The following is a 14,564-nucleotide window of genomic DNA, read 5'->3' on the forward strand; positions in this document are numbered from 1 at the left end:
GTTAAATTAAAAATATTTCATCATAAGCAAAAACTGTGCTGTGTAGAAGGAAAGACTGATTCAAACTTTACATTATGCGCCATGTGGCTCTTACCTGACCCTGTTTTTTTTAATCAGTCAGTAATTAGTTTCATGAGTTTGCCTCGCTTGAAACACAATACAAACCTTTTGAACAACGTTGAGATGCCTGAAGCCTAATAATATGTGGATTGTTTTGATGTCAACACTCTGGATATATATTTCTCCCCTCACAGTGTTCTTGCAGCTTGCAGCAAACAACCCTCACTCAGTGACAGTTTAAAAGGTTTGCCCCACATAAATAATGAGTGTGCATGTATTTGGTGAACGTCTCTTCAGCCAACCAGGATATCTCACTTTGTTGATTTATGCAGGCCTCTCGGTGGAACCTTGCCCCCCACTCCCCCCTCCTCCCCCCTCCCTGCCAATAGCTTGAGGAGAAAAAAAGAGATTGTACCTATTTATCAGTGTCACTTTCTACAGACAAGCAGGCGGAAAATTGATGCCTGTGTTGGGTCTTTGTGGCCAGTCAGAACTTGTTCTTAGAGGTCAATATTCTGTGGTTTTTCCAACTAAAAGGTTTTTCTTTTCTTATTGGTTTAAATGATTTATTACATTGTAATTATTTTTTATTAATTGAATAAACTGTTTTGACACTTGTCCAAAATGAATCAAACTCTCGAGTATTTTATCATTATTCAAATAATCTTTTTTCAATGGGATTTTCAAATGAATGTGGCAAATCAAATGTCACATTTAGAGAGACCTCACTTAAGCTAAGCTGCTCATACAGACTGAACATGTTACCAAGAGGTTACCATGACAATCCTGTGATTTGTTAGCTTCAGGAATTGACAATCTCAATGTTGGTAAAGCAACTGCTCAAACAACAGTTCAAGAAGGCCCTTGTTGGCCTCTGGTTGTAGCTCTATTTTTTACTTGTCTGATACTTTACAGAACACCTGCTTGGGAAATAATTATGAGCAAATATCTCCATCAGTAGGACATCCCTCAAAGGCTTCACTCTTTCACATGTTGTCTAGGTTTGCTGTGAGTTTTAAATAAAATGTGCCAAGCTGTCAGTGGGTCCACACCCGCCTGCAGGTGTAATTTTTAAAATAATATTATAATAGCTATCCAGCTATGGTGTTTTGACATCCTAAAACAGAATAACTTGACACTGTTGAAACAAATCATGAATATACAAAAGGAAATGTCACCCCCCCCCCCCCCCCCCCCCCCCCCCCCCCCCAATCTGTTAGCATAAACATTGCTAACGTCCAGTTCCAGCCTCTAACCTGACAGTTATGGTATGTTGCTAGAAGAAAAATGTATTTGTTTTGATTTTTTCTCATGACTGCAGAGTATTTGTGTGACAAATAACAGCATGATTGAGGCATCAGTCATGGATGTTTTTATAGGGGTTAAACAACACTGAATAAAAGAAGGAAGAAAGCCCAATCTGTAGTGGGTTTTTTTTATTATTATTTTTGCTTTTCTGGCCCAATTCACTGATGTCACAGCAGGTATTTCCCATTAACTGTTCAGGACTAAAACATCTCCTGTGACATCATTGATGGGGAAATGGTCAGAAGTGTAAAACCATACAGCCTCCGACATGGTCAGGTAGCTCTGGCAATGGTTGGCTGATGCTGGGGCAGACTGTATCGAAATCTCAAATGTGAAAATATAAGATGATTTTTTTAATGATAAGCCATTTTATTTTTTCTCATTAATAGTTAAGTGTTTGTTATTTTTTAAGTATAAAACATTGATATTTTTTTCTCTCTGGTGTGTGCATGTTGTCTTGTTGTGTTATAGGCCACTGATAAAGACACGGGGAATTACAGTAAGATGGCTTACCGGCTGATTATCCCACCCACACCAGAGGGCCAGGACAGCTTCGTCATAGAGACTTACACGGGAATCGTCAAGTCAGCCATCATGTTTCGAAACATGCGCAGGTCCTACTTCACCTTTAGGGTTATTGCCACGGATGATTATGGAAAAGGCCTCAGCAACCGTGCTGACGTGGTGGTGAGTATGATGCCTTTATAGTGTAAATGTAGGTTTGTGTTGACAAATGTGCTGCATACAGTGAATGTATTTCTTAGTAGTTGTGTCGTGTTTCTGCACACATGGATGAGTCCTTGACCATCATGTCCCCTGCAATTCAGTGGCATATTGATTGTATGTTGAATTCAGCTTTCACAGCATGTTATCTCTGCATTGAACATGTCTTTGAAGTGTGAAATTGGTTTGCAATGTCACCGGAACACAATTCATGTATACAGGAGCAAATCTTTAAAGGGGTACTACACCAATTTTGCATCGAATTCAATTAACTAGGTAGGTTGTGCTGTAAAGCTTTCAAAAACAATATCTTGTGTGGCTCTATTTGTTATTTATTTAAAAAAAACAAAACATTATATTATCTATCTACATTATTAAGCTCATGTTTGTCAAATACATAAAAAGGCTACAACAGGCAGCCAATTAGCGTAGATTTGAACTAAGACTGGAAAATACAGGAAAGAAGGAAAAGGATAAAAAAAAAAAAAAAAAAAAAAAAGGTTTGCCTGTCGAGGAAGAACAGCCCTAACCACAAATTTATACATGTGAGGGAAGCTCTATTTTCCCTGCACAATGGTTTGTTTGTTATGAGACTAGATGATGATTTGTTTTCCTTTGTTTTGCTCAGCAAAAAGGTTCAGGTCTATTGAGTGTTTTCCAAAAGCCAAACGATAATCAAGATGTGATCTCTGTAACCGGCTGATCGAATTGAACTCCTTCTTTCTGCCTTGTTATGTTACTGCTCAGATTTCCTGCACAACTTTTTGTTTACATCCAGTATGTGTTCCCGCAGGTTTATCTATACAAGTGTCTGTGTGTCTCTGTGTGTATATTTCTTTGTCCCCATAATTTCCCCAAACCCCCCACCACTGTGACTGGGTTCAGCTTTGCTCCCAATTCACTGCTCATCTTTCCCGACTGTGGTCAGGCTTATTATTTTTTTTTTTTCCTTTCAGTGAAATATGTCCGGCTAACAAGCCTCTAACGAGACAGGAGAAGGGTCTGGGACATTGCCTGGATATGAGAGAGTCAGCGAGTGCTTAACCATAGTGCTTGTTCATTTTTTTAAGGGGAAAGCTAATTTCACAGGAGCTGCATGGGAGATTTGGCTTCAGAGCACAGAGGCCTTTGCCTATGCGCTTAACTGCAGCGTCAGAATTAGGTCCTGTTAAGTTTACCGCATGGCACCAATACAGTCAGGCAATTAGGGCGTCTCACTGGTCCATTGAAAGAAGCATTTCCATGAGTCAGCCAACTCTCAGTAGAACACACGTGAATTACAGATATAATCGCTGTTCATCTGCATTTTCTGCTGCCTGGTTTTCCTCTTGGTACTTTATTCTACTCTGTCCTCATATGTCTCTCTTTTCCAGGTTTCTGTTGTCAACGCATTGGACATGCAGGTTGTCGTGTCCACTGTCCCTCCACATTTAGTGGAAGAGCATAGGGAGGAGCTCATCAGGTATGACGATTTTTTACTGAATAGAAATATTGAATTAGAACACGGTGTATTATGTTAGCCTGTTAAATAAGAGGGAATCACTGGATGATTGAGCGACTGTATTGTTTTGTGTTTCTCTTCCATAAAGCTTGACATGTCTCTGCATTTCAGAGGACAATTTCTCGCCCGAATGTTCCTTTTGTTGATTGATTTCAAGACGAGTTGGAACGGCAAAATTAGTTACATCTCTGTGTTCCAAGCCTTACTAATGTTGGTGATGACACTCTAATTTGCATAACAATGAGGTTTTGAAGGAACAGCACAAAGTGTATATTTCGGTAGTGGAAAATAATCAAAGACTTAAAAATGAAGTGACAGAACACTTGTCTTCGGTTGTTCAATAACCAAAGACACATGAATTAAGACCCTTGATCAGCCAATGAGACAGTTAAGTCTATCCTCCAGAGCTCTTTTTTCCTGGTCCAAATTAATTAATGATCGGGATTCATGGAACCTCTTTTTGCAGCTCTTGGGGCTCACTGTTTAGTCTAATTAGTCAATCTGCAACACATTAATAGTTGTTGTCAAGCGCTCGCTGTGATTCTCCCCACAAGTGACACCGCTCTTTAGGCTGAAAAACACACACATTAGTCATGTTAAGCTCTTTGGAGTAATGACATTTGAGGGGTCTGAGATTTTGCACAGTGCTGGTGATGATCCAGGGTCATTTTACCTGAGTGCTCAGACTGTTTATCCACCTTGGCAAAGGCAGACAGCACGGCTTTCCTTTTATTGGCTGTAAGGTGAGGTGTGGATTTCTCCTTGCCTGAATGGGATTATCAGAGCCTTGCTTTGCCAAGAGTCCGACGTGGAGAGGAAAACTGCTGCCCAATGGGGCAATCATTGCCAGAGTGGGGTACTTAAGATTGGTGGCTCTTATATTACTTTAGGCAAAGAGGTGCCGGAAATAGCTTGAGCCGTGCTCTTGGAATTATAAATCTGAAGTGTATTGGTCCATAAATTAACTGCTTCCTTGAATTTACACCTTAAAGGACCGTTTTCACACTCACATTCATCTCACTCTGACACCCAGCTCAGAGAGGGAAGCTCAAATGCTGACATCATATACTTTAGGGTTAGAAAATCTGGCTGATTATCATTATTTCAATGATTTAATGAAAAAAGACAATGAACCGTGAAAACCAGGAGTAAGCATATTTACTTACCTATAAGCTAGCATCAAACAACAGCTAATGTTGGCCTTTTTCAAGGCCTCCCGCCTTGAGCATGATGTCAGAGGAAAATAAGCACCATGTGAATATGTTGAACTGACTTATATTAATTTGATTGTTTTTGTTTTCCCGTTCATTTCAGAATTCTGGAGCGTCACGTCCAGGACCAGATACCAGGCGCTAAAGTGATTGTAGAATCCATCGGGCCACGTCGTCATGGTGATGGCTTTGAACTGGAGGACTACAGCAAGTCCGACCTGATGGTGTACGCCATTGACCCGCTCACAAACAGAGCCATTTCCCCCAAGGAGCTCTTCAAGTGAGTCAGGCGATTTTATTAAAAAAGTACAGCCAACCATTTGGGATAAATTAAGTCCTAATGTCCCTGCTGTGCTTCAAGTTTTCCATACAGTCTCTCTTTACCCTTTGTCCATACAGTGAGTCAGCAAATGTATCTGCATTACCCCCCTCCGGCTTCCACCTCTAATGTGTGTCCATTTTTTCCACTGCCTTCACTTTTAAGATTTGATTACCCTGCAGGAGCACCAAATCTGTCGTTTGTCTTAGAGAGGGCAAGAAATCAGAAGAGAAAGGAGGGCAGGAGGTAAAGAGAGAAACAAAGTGAGAGTGAGGCAGGCAGTATTTCAATCAGTCCATCAACCCGTCATGCCTGTGCCTCAAAGGTTGTTCCAAAAGCCTGGAGAAATGCCAGCTATGGTTCTTTTTGTCTTTGTACAACGAGATCAAGGGATTTCTGTGTGCTGAAACGCTGTTGGACCGGTGAGAGGCCATGTTTTGCAGGCTTTTATGGGGACATGGAAAAAGTGCTTATTAGACACTTTAACATCCCATCAGGAGAAAAAAAAAAGTCTTGGCCTTAGCTCGTTCTCACCTCTGAAGTGTTTCTCAGCTTTTCTGTCAAAGCGATCCCGACACCAGTCTTCGAAAGGCATCTCCATCAGCGCATGTGACTTGCACAATCAATAGGCATCACCATCTGAATTGTCCCTTACACACTCTACCAATCTGCTCTCTTTCTTTCTTTACATTAAGCCGGTTGACACCATCCTCTGTCTTTATTTCTCCTTGTCAGAACAATTCAGAAACGTCCTCCTCCCTTTTCTATTTGGACAGCATCTTGAGACAGTTTCAGTTCATTTGGAGAAGCTCCACTGAAATGACATTTAGAGGTGCTTTGTGTATGAAGTGAATTAATCTATTGACATTATCTCAGTGTCCTTGACCATCAGATGAGGGTTCCCGACTGATTCTTAAATTTGGGATTGAGGCTAAAGCCATGGGATGGGTGGCACTGAAATCATAAAAACAGCTTCTTCTTTTATTTTTATTTTTTTACAAAAGCCAATGACTAAGGCTGTTATCTCAATCGGCAGCCTTAAAGAGGTCTGAGCTTAAGTTGAACGAGGCTTCTTACATCCCTGCTTTAATAAGAATCTGCTTCCTTGGATACAGATACTGTCAGGAAAATCATTTTGAATAGAGGAGCTGTTTATGCATTCAGCGCATGTCTCACAATATTGTGAGGTAATTACATGTAATATGTCTGTGACTTTGCTGCCAGAGGGAGAGAGATGACATAGTAAGTGGATTCTTACATCCCACTGCACTCATGCCACCTTGAATCCAGTGATCTCTACCATTTGAGCCCTCTGGAGGACGGATTGCCAGGGAGACCGGTTGATGACCTTCATCTCCGCTCATTTGTCCACCTATAGTAAAAACAAATCTGACAGTAATTGGATGTGGCAGTGTGCTCACTCCGGTGATGCAGAATATTTGAAAGGCACTCCGGTTATTGTAACAAAACAACAATGACACAACAGTGGGTGGATTTCTTGTATGTATGTTGCCTTATTTATTACAATTGCAGTTTGTATTTTAGATACATGAACATGAAATAATTGTCTCTCAGCAAATTAAATGTTTTTTTTAAATGTTTTTTAAGCTAAAACAAATGTGTGATATAGCATTCTGTTCATGTGACAACCTGTTGTAAACAAACATAAGAAGACGTGTTTCATTTGTTGTTGGTATCTTTTTTCTGTGGCGCATACCTTAAATGACGAGAGGTCTACCTTTTGCAAAAATGTAAAAAATAAATTAACTTGTTGGCTGCATTTGTTGTTTACATTGCAATGCAATGTAACGTCAAATGGTTGCTTGTTTTTAGAAACCATCTTTTGAGATACTTGGCGTCCAATGAGCCTTTTATTTTTATTTGAACGTGAGTGTTGTGGCAATTTTCGTCACTCAGATAGTAGGAGCCAGTCTGTTGCTTGATTCTGACACAGTATGTGTCCATAAATAATTAAACACTCACAGATCCGTTTACCTCATTCTTTGTTTTTGCACTCGACTTTCCATTATTTTTGTGACAACATCCAAACTTAATTTCCACAAATCTTAGCTTAAAACATGATCAAAAATCATTAAGCTTGACCCTCCTAACCGCTCGGCCACAGACAAACATATTCTCACTTCTCAAACCACTTGTTCATAGGACGCTTTCTTAATACTAAACTCTACACATAAACAAAATATTTGCCAACATAACTCAATTATTCAACATAATAGTCACTACAAGTTTTTTTATTTTAAATTAAATACTTCACATTAATTGTATTCTCATTTATAATGCTAACAATTATAGAATATACTATACAAAATCAGAATTCTTGAATTAAATGGACCATGATGAAAAATGGCTTCTAAACCGAGGACAGTGTAATTGAAGAAGACAATATAACAATATTACTCACAACGAAGATTGAAGTTCATAAACAACCCGTCTCTCTCTCTCTCTCTCTCTCTCTCTCTCTCTCTCTCTCTCTCTCTCTATATATATATATATATATATATATATATATATAAATATATCTATATCTCTGTCTCAGTTTGTGAAATTTTGACCCCTTTCACCTTGTTCACATATTTTGTTTTACAATAATGTACACTCAAATATATAGTTCTATAAAAATATTGATTATGGCGGCTGTAAGACAGATGATAGTCAAGACACATAACTTACTCAGCCACTTCTCAGCTAGAAAAAAAACTATTTAATATCTGTTTTCATCCTGTCATTAAATTACAGATTTCTCGACGGGAATGTTCTGGAAATCAACAAGGAGTTCCAGCCGTACCTGGGTGAGGGCGGCCGCATCCTCGAGATCCGTTCTCCAGATATCGTTGCGAGTGTAAAGAAAGCGGCCCAGGCCGTGGGCTACACGGAGGGGGCACTCCTGGCGCTCGCCATCATCATCATCCTCTGCTGCATCCCCGCCATCCTCATTGTCATGGTCACCTACAAACAGTGAGTAGCCTCCCCTCAGGAATAATCTCTGGCCTCTGCGATCGTTAATCATCTTTAACTGGGTGTCAGGGAATAAAAGAGGGAAATGTATTTTAATTAAGGGGAGCTTTGTCACAGCAGCTATTGTGTTACCCACATTTTTAGCGGAATAATTAGTTTCACACAGATACGATATTTATACTTGGAGTGTAAGACATTGTTTGCGTCCTGTACCCTCTGGCCTATTAGGATAGAGCCAAAAACAACATGTACAGCATTGTTGTGAAGTATTTGTCAAGTATTTAAGATAAAGATAAGGCGCTTCTTGCTTTGTTTCTTTGTGTGTCTTCATGGCTCTCTCTCTCACCGCTCATCAGACATGCTGACTGCGCACTCTGCTGGGCTAATCTCCCTGCTCATGCTCTGTGAAAGCAGATTAATTAACTCTCATTTGTGACAAATATCTACAGCCAATTGTGACCGTCACAGTGTGTCTTCACGCTACTTAATCATCACTGCCTGACACACACACACACACACACACACACACACACACACACACACAGTAAACATTTCTCTCTCTGTTCTCTCTCACTCACTCACACACGCACCCAGTGTACAAAAACATGATGTTTTTGTTTATAGCATTACTCAGATCTTTGAGATAATTGAACCTGTGTTTGACAGAAGTCAGGTTCTTATCTCCTCTAATAGTTGGTATCCCGCCAGGCTGCCATGAACAGCGATGTTAGGGAAGTGTTTATTCACAGCATAAGGGACGGGGTGGTTTCCCTTACACAAACGCACAGACCAAACACACACACACACACACACACACGCTGCTGATGGTGACACGAGACCTAACGCACAAACTGTCAGAGCAGATGGGCGCTTTGTTGGTGGCAACATTGCTTTGGTAAATTTAAATGATTTAGGAAATCATTTCCTCATCTCTGTGTGTCAACATAATTTGCTGTTGCGGACAGTTGTGGGTGAAAATGATATTTAAAACATGAAATCTGTTTATTCGTGTGGAATAATTTAATTCTGCTGTGAATAAGTAATGGTGGCATCGCGCAAAAGGAGATTCACTTAAGATGAAAGCTCTAGCAATTTCTGCATGTAGTCCTGCAGTCAGTGCTGGAGGGACGAGTGCTTCCTGCTTTGCATTGAAATTAAAGAGGACATATTATACCCCTTTTCCACCTTTTCAAACATTAACCTGTGGTCTAAATGAAACATCTGTGCTGTGCTTTTGTCAAAATATAACATGAATCAAGCACCAGAGGAGGTTTGTGACCCTGTATAATCCAGCTCTCTCAGAAAGCTTTGTTTTGGTGTGTGTGTCTCTTTAAATGCAATGATGTCGCAAGGAGAGCACATTTTTTTGCAGACCACAAACAAAAGACTGGATGGGTTTATTTCACATTTTTTGGGGTCGGTAGACACTCAGGTTACCCCAGATATATGTTCAAAAACACTGTAAAAGTGGATTTTTCATAATATGTCCACTTTAAAGGAAACATTCTGAAAGTTTTTTCTCCATTTCATAGATTGACAGCGTCTTGTGAAAATATATTTTGTCTTACTAACAATTGCATTAATAGTGCTCATTATTTAATCCAGTGTTTTTCAAAGCGGGGGTCCAGAGAGTGCCAGGGAGGTCGCGAAAACTTGGAGGAACTTGGAGTTAAAAGGATCAAGAATAAAAAACATAGAACAGTATAGATTAATGCTATATGGGGGTCATGGCGTTGCAAAGTTTGGATACCACTGATTTAATCAAACAACTTTCTTTGTTTAAGAAGGACTACCCGTACTAACGTGTTACATGCTTTCTGTAATTACTAATCTTTTTTTGTCTCCTCTTCTCTCTCTCTCTTCTCTTCTCCTCACGTCCCCTCCGAATCAAAACCCATCACCAGGTTCAAAGAGTAAGTAATCATTCTTCATGTTTTACAAGTGATCGCTCTTTCATTGTTTGAGTTATCATTATTTATTAATTATTTAAAGATGAGTCGAACATGTGAAGATAGTGAGCGAAATTCATGCTAGCCACCGTTAAGAAATGCCTCTCCGACATGATGACTTGATGAAACGCTGATTCATCTCCTAGGTTACAGATTACACACTGAATGCTTAATTTGGCAGAACGAAAAAATCTGATGACAAAAATCAAGCCAGAAGTCAGCAACAGTCATTGGTCAAATAATGTCCTCTGGATCATCATGTCCAATATGACTTCTTGTGAACTCAAGTGAATTAAAAAGAAAAGACAAGTGCAAGTGTCCTCAGTGTAGAATGTAGTTAAAAACTAACTCTGTAGTTGGTGGTAACATCCAAACAGACTTTAAACTTCAGAGTTACAGCACCATGTTGTCCAAACCTCTGACATTTTACAAAGTCGAGTGTTGTGCTCTTGTTTTTGTTATCCTCATGTGTGAAGCTCCACTTTTTACATTTTAATTGTAAAGAAAAGAACAACCTTAAAGGTTAAGGGGTTTCTAGTACTGCTTATCCCTCTGAGAATCAACACTTCACACATCTTTCACACTGAAGCATAACTTGAATTGATTCCAGCAAGCTACTAAAAAGACACGTATAGAGCAAAACAAAGCCAGGACCAGAATGGTAGTGAATATTGGATGTGCATACATTAGACATATACAGACTTAGATCACTCCCTTGTGATAACGCTGTTGCATGTAATAAAATGCTTGCATATTCTGTAACAAATGAAATCAATGAAAAGAGAATAGTTTCAAGACCTTTGCTGTAGACTTGTGCTCAAGATGTTTTTCTAACTTCAAAAATGAGAATAATTTAAACATAAAAATAACATATTATATCTTTACCTAAAATGATTCTGAGCAGTTTTTTGCTATTTATCTCTAATAAGTCTTTAGCCATGTCTCAACATAATACGAGCTTTAGTTTGATCATCCCAATATTTTGCATTGCCCTCTTAGAGCAGAAATGCAGAGCACACATGGGCAATCATTTTGACACTGCATAAGTGGAGGGGAGGAGTCAATATCAATCGCACATTAAAAGTGAACTTAGACTCTGTTTTTGATTGAATTTTCCTGATATGTTTCTGCATGAGTTTTTTGCATGTCATTGTGCATGTAGAATAGAAACACATACTTTTGTAACCGTAAAATGTTTTCTCCGCTTTGCACAGGCGCCAGGCAGAGTGTGCCAAAACTGCCAGGATTCAGATGGCTTTACCACCAGGAGGGAAAGCAGCTCCTGCAGCTGCTCCCAGTGCTAACCTCTATGAAGAGCTGGGTGACAGCAGCATGTGAGTCAAACCTTACCTTTTATTATCTTCCTCATCCCTCACATGTTCCCATGATACCAAAGGTTATACTATGCCTGGCTTCTTGGGTTCCTTTCTTTAAAGTGCTTACAGGTTGGTGCTGCTGCCTGGATATTTTGCTTTTTAAAAACCATAACCCCTTTTTAAAAACGGCTACTGGCAGCTCAGACATTTACCTGCTTCATTAGATATAAAAGTAGCTTCAATCAAGCAACGTATCTGCCTGCTCTTAGGCTTCATAACCACAACCTATTTCCAATGTAGCGTAGCACACTGTCTGCCGCTGAACAGCTGGGGATTCAGCTCTAGCTTATGTGTGTGTTTCTAATTTGCATTTTTTTCAAGGCCCCTCCCTCAAGGTAAGCGTGCTTTAGTCCATCATATACAATATAGTTAACTTGGAACAGGAACAAGAAGTGAAGCTTCCTTTGATTAGTACCGACATTGATTGATTCCTAAGCCTGCCTTTACATTCAGAGTGTTTTGCCATCAACACAGTTTCAGCTTTGGTCCCCCCCCCCCTCTGAACGTGTAATGAAGAGTTAATGCTTGCAGATTAAATGAGGTTGAACTGCAACTGCTGCCCCCGCTGGGTTTAATAATTTAGATTTACAGCTTGTTAAAGAAATACTGCTCCTTACGACAAGAACGCTATTAAGAAAAAGAAAATGGAAATTTAACGGCATGCTGTAAAGAGGCTTTGCGATGTTTACAACAGATGTTGACCAACACTCAACAACAAGCCAGAAGCCCTGGGTTCTATAGCGGGAGAAAAGCTCTCGAGGGGATTGTATTGTAGCTCAGTGTCATTTATTAGGGGGTTGTTTTTCCAGCCTGCACTTGAGACAAGAAGAGCTGCTCTTATAAACAACCCCATTAAAACACCTTGAAACTCAACACAAAGTTTTCTATGATGAAAGGTTTAGGTGTGTGTGTGTGTGTGTGTGTCTGTGTGTATGCTCTGTGCTGCCTGCATGCTCCCGAGATGCAGGCAGCAGATGAATCAGTATTTACCGTACGAGTCGCAAAAAGAAATCACTTCAAGCCTCTCATTTCATCCACATCTCTGACGTTTATGCTTCAGTCGTCTTACCATCTCTCTGTGTTTCTGTCTTCTCAACCATTCCTATTCCTCTGTCTCTCTGGATTCAGACTGCAGTAAGTAATCCCTCAACATGTGACATATAGAGACTATAAATAGGATCAGATTCACTGTAAGGAAAAAAAAAGAATCCATGACCAGGAGCTGAACTCTCATTCCCCTCCTTGATCATGGCTTTTCAGAGCGTATGTAATTATTATATAAAGCTTTTAATTTGATGTGTACTTAAAGGTTGTTAAAAGGGTAGGATTTGTGAAGTATCGTTACTATCCTTGTTCATTAACCCATTTAGACCTGATGCCGACCTGTTTGCCTGTATATGCCTTTAACGCCTCATGAGACGCTGGCGTGCTTCTACCTTTAAAACCTGATGAGGCGTCTGCGTTTCCTTCTTTTTTTGTTTTTTGTTTGTTGATGATTGTCTTTTACAGGCAATTTCAATTTAGATTTTAATCCCAGAGTGTTTTGAATTCGATGTCTCTGCCTGATACAGAGGCTGAGGCATAAAGATTTTAGTAAACGTTGAAACCCTCAGGTTTTGGCAGGTTGATTCCAAACGTTACTTAGGTGTTTTGGAGCGTGTTTTTTCAGGCGGCCTTAGGTCTAAATGGGTGAATGTATTTCTTACGGGCCTGTTTTTGTTAGTTGTAAAGTGTTGGCTGTTAGAAAAGTTTTGTAAAGTGGAGTTCCCTGTGTTCAGAGGTCCTTCAAGACAGTAGATAACACTATCAGCAGTTTTACCTCCCAATTCCCATTACGGTTTCCTTAGCTGCTACCCTCACATCTCTAAGTGTTGTGACTGATTGCACTAATGCATCCGCTGTGGGCTAATGTTGGGAATATATTGATAGTGTACTGTATCTGTGGCACAAAGCCCGGCAAAACTTCTACTATTATTATTTTACTGTATGAGTGTTTAATCACATTTAATCTCAAGCATTGGTTTAGAAAAAGTTCCTATTTCTGTGTAGGCTCTGCAGATCTTCAAAATGAATCTGGCATCATAATATACCACTCGCATTGTTGAATTTACTCACACATTCCTGAGTATCAGTCACAATACTTCAAATCGTAATCAGTTGGTAGCTCTGTTTCTTTGCTTCACCTTTTTTTCTTTTGCTTGGCTCCCCCTCATACCACCAATCTTTTACCATGTTTCAAGCTTTCTTTTTCCTTCTTCACTTCCACCTTTTTACCCGATCAGGGCTAAAAAGTCGGCCATGGAGGACGCCGAACACCAGAGGATTCTTAGCGCCTTTGCCTGTCGCTCCATTGCAGCTCGCGGCAACGGGACATGGCACGTCAACATGCCAAAGTCAGCGAGCAACGTGACCTTCCTCTCTGACCGCAACCCACTCATCACTCACAACCCTGTCTATGATGACAACAGCCCCCCCGGCAGTCCTGACGGCTTCTCGCGGGGGAAAAGTCTGTCCGGGAAGCGCTTCTCCTTTTCCCCTTCCCACTCAGCAGGGCCGAGCTGTGCTTGGACGATGCCTGCTCGCATTCACAGAGGGCAGCTGGGTTACGAGATGCCAAGGAGGCAAGCTCTTATGACTCCGAACGACTGGGAGCTGCAGATACTCCAAGCAGCCATGAGAGGCAGGGGAGGGCCAGAGAGTTCCGACATGCTTAACCTGAGTGGCCGCACAGAGAGTAAGCTGTCGGTCCGTGAGCAGGCCAGACAGTTTGAGCAACAGGCCCTCCAGGAACAAACCCTCAAGCAAAACAGAGGCTCCCTCGGCTCCCTCTCTTCCATTCTTGTCAGGGATCGAGACAGCGATGACGTGCTGGGGCTGTCGTCAGAATCTCTGCTCTCTCTTATGGACTACAGTTCCTCCTCTGTGGGCAGGGACGTGCCCCCCAGCATTATCATCACTCAGGGAGATGAGTCATGGCCTTTTCCTAGCCAGAGACCGACTCCACCCATCCTCAGGAGGTTCAGCTCCAGCATCTCCAGCTACATGACAGTTCAGCCGTGTCAGATTCACGTGGAGATCATACCGGACCCTCCGGAAAATCCGCCGCCGCCGCCTCCGCAGCGGCCTCGCCCGCCTTCCCCG

General features: G+C 40.9%; 2 protein-coding genes across 2 annotated transcripts in view; one reads left to right on the top strand and one right to left on the bottom strand.

Moving 5' to 3' along the window:
* gtpbp2a (GTP binding protein 2a) overlaps positions 1–14,564 on the bottom strand; it is a 432,981-nt gene that overhangs the window by 345,386 nt on the left and 73,031 nt on the right. The window lies entirely within an intron of this gene.
* LOC132975398 (protocadherin-15-like) overlaps positions 1–14,564 on the top strand; it is a 204,971-nt gene that overhangs the window by 179,630 nt on the left and 10,777 nt on the right. Inside the window, exons 28-33 of the mRNA XM_061039911.1 lie at positions 1,840–2,055; positions 3,465–3,553; positions 4,907–5,083; positions 7,880–8,098; positions 10,003–10,011; positions 11,262–11,381. Coding sequence (XP_060895894.1) covers positions 1,840–2,055; positions 3,465–3,553; positions 4,907–5,083; positions 7,880–8,098; positions 10,003–10,011; positions 11,262–11,381 — 830 coding nt within the window. The remainder of the gene's footprint in view (positions 1–1,839; positions 2,056–3,464; positions 3,554–4,906; positions 5,084–7,879; positions 8,099–10,002; positions 10,012–11,261; positions 11,382–14,564) is intronic.

The sequence above is a fragment of the Labrus mixtus genome, chromosome 6, assembly GCF_963584025.1.
Source record: "Labrus mixtus chromosome 6, fLabMix1.1, whole genome shotgun sequence".
NCBI lineage: Eukaryota > Metazoa > Chordata > Actinopteri > Labriformes > Labridae > Labrus > Labrus mixtus.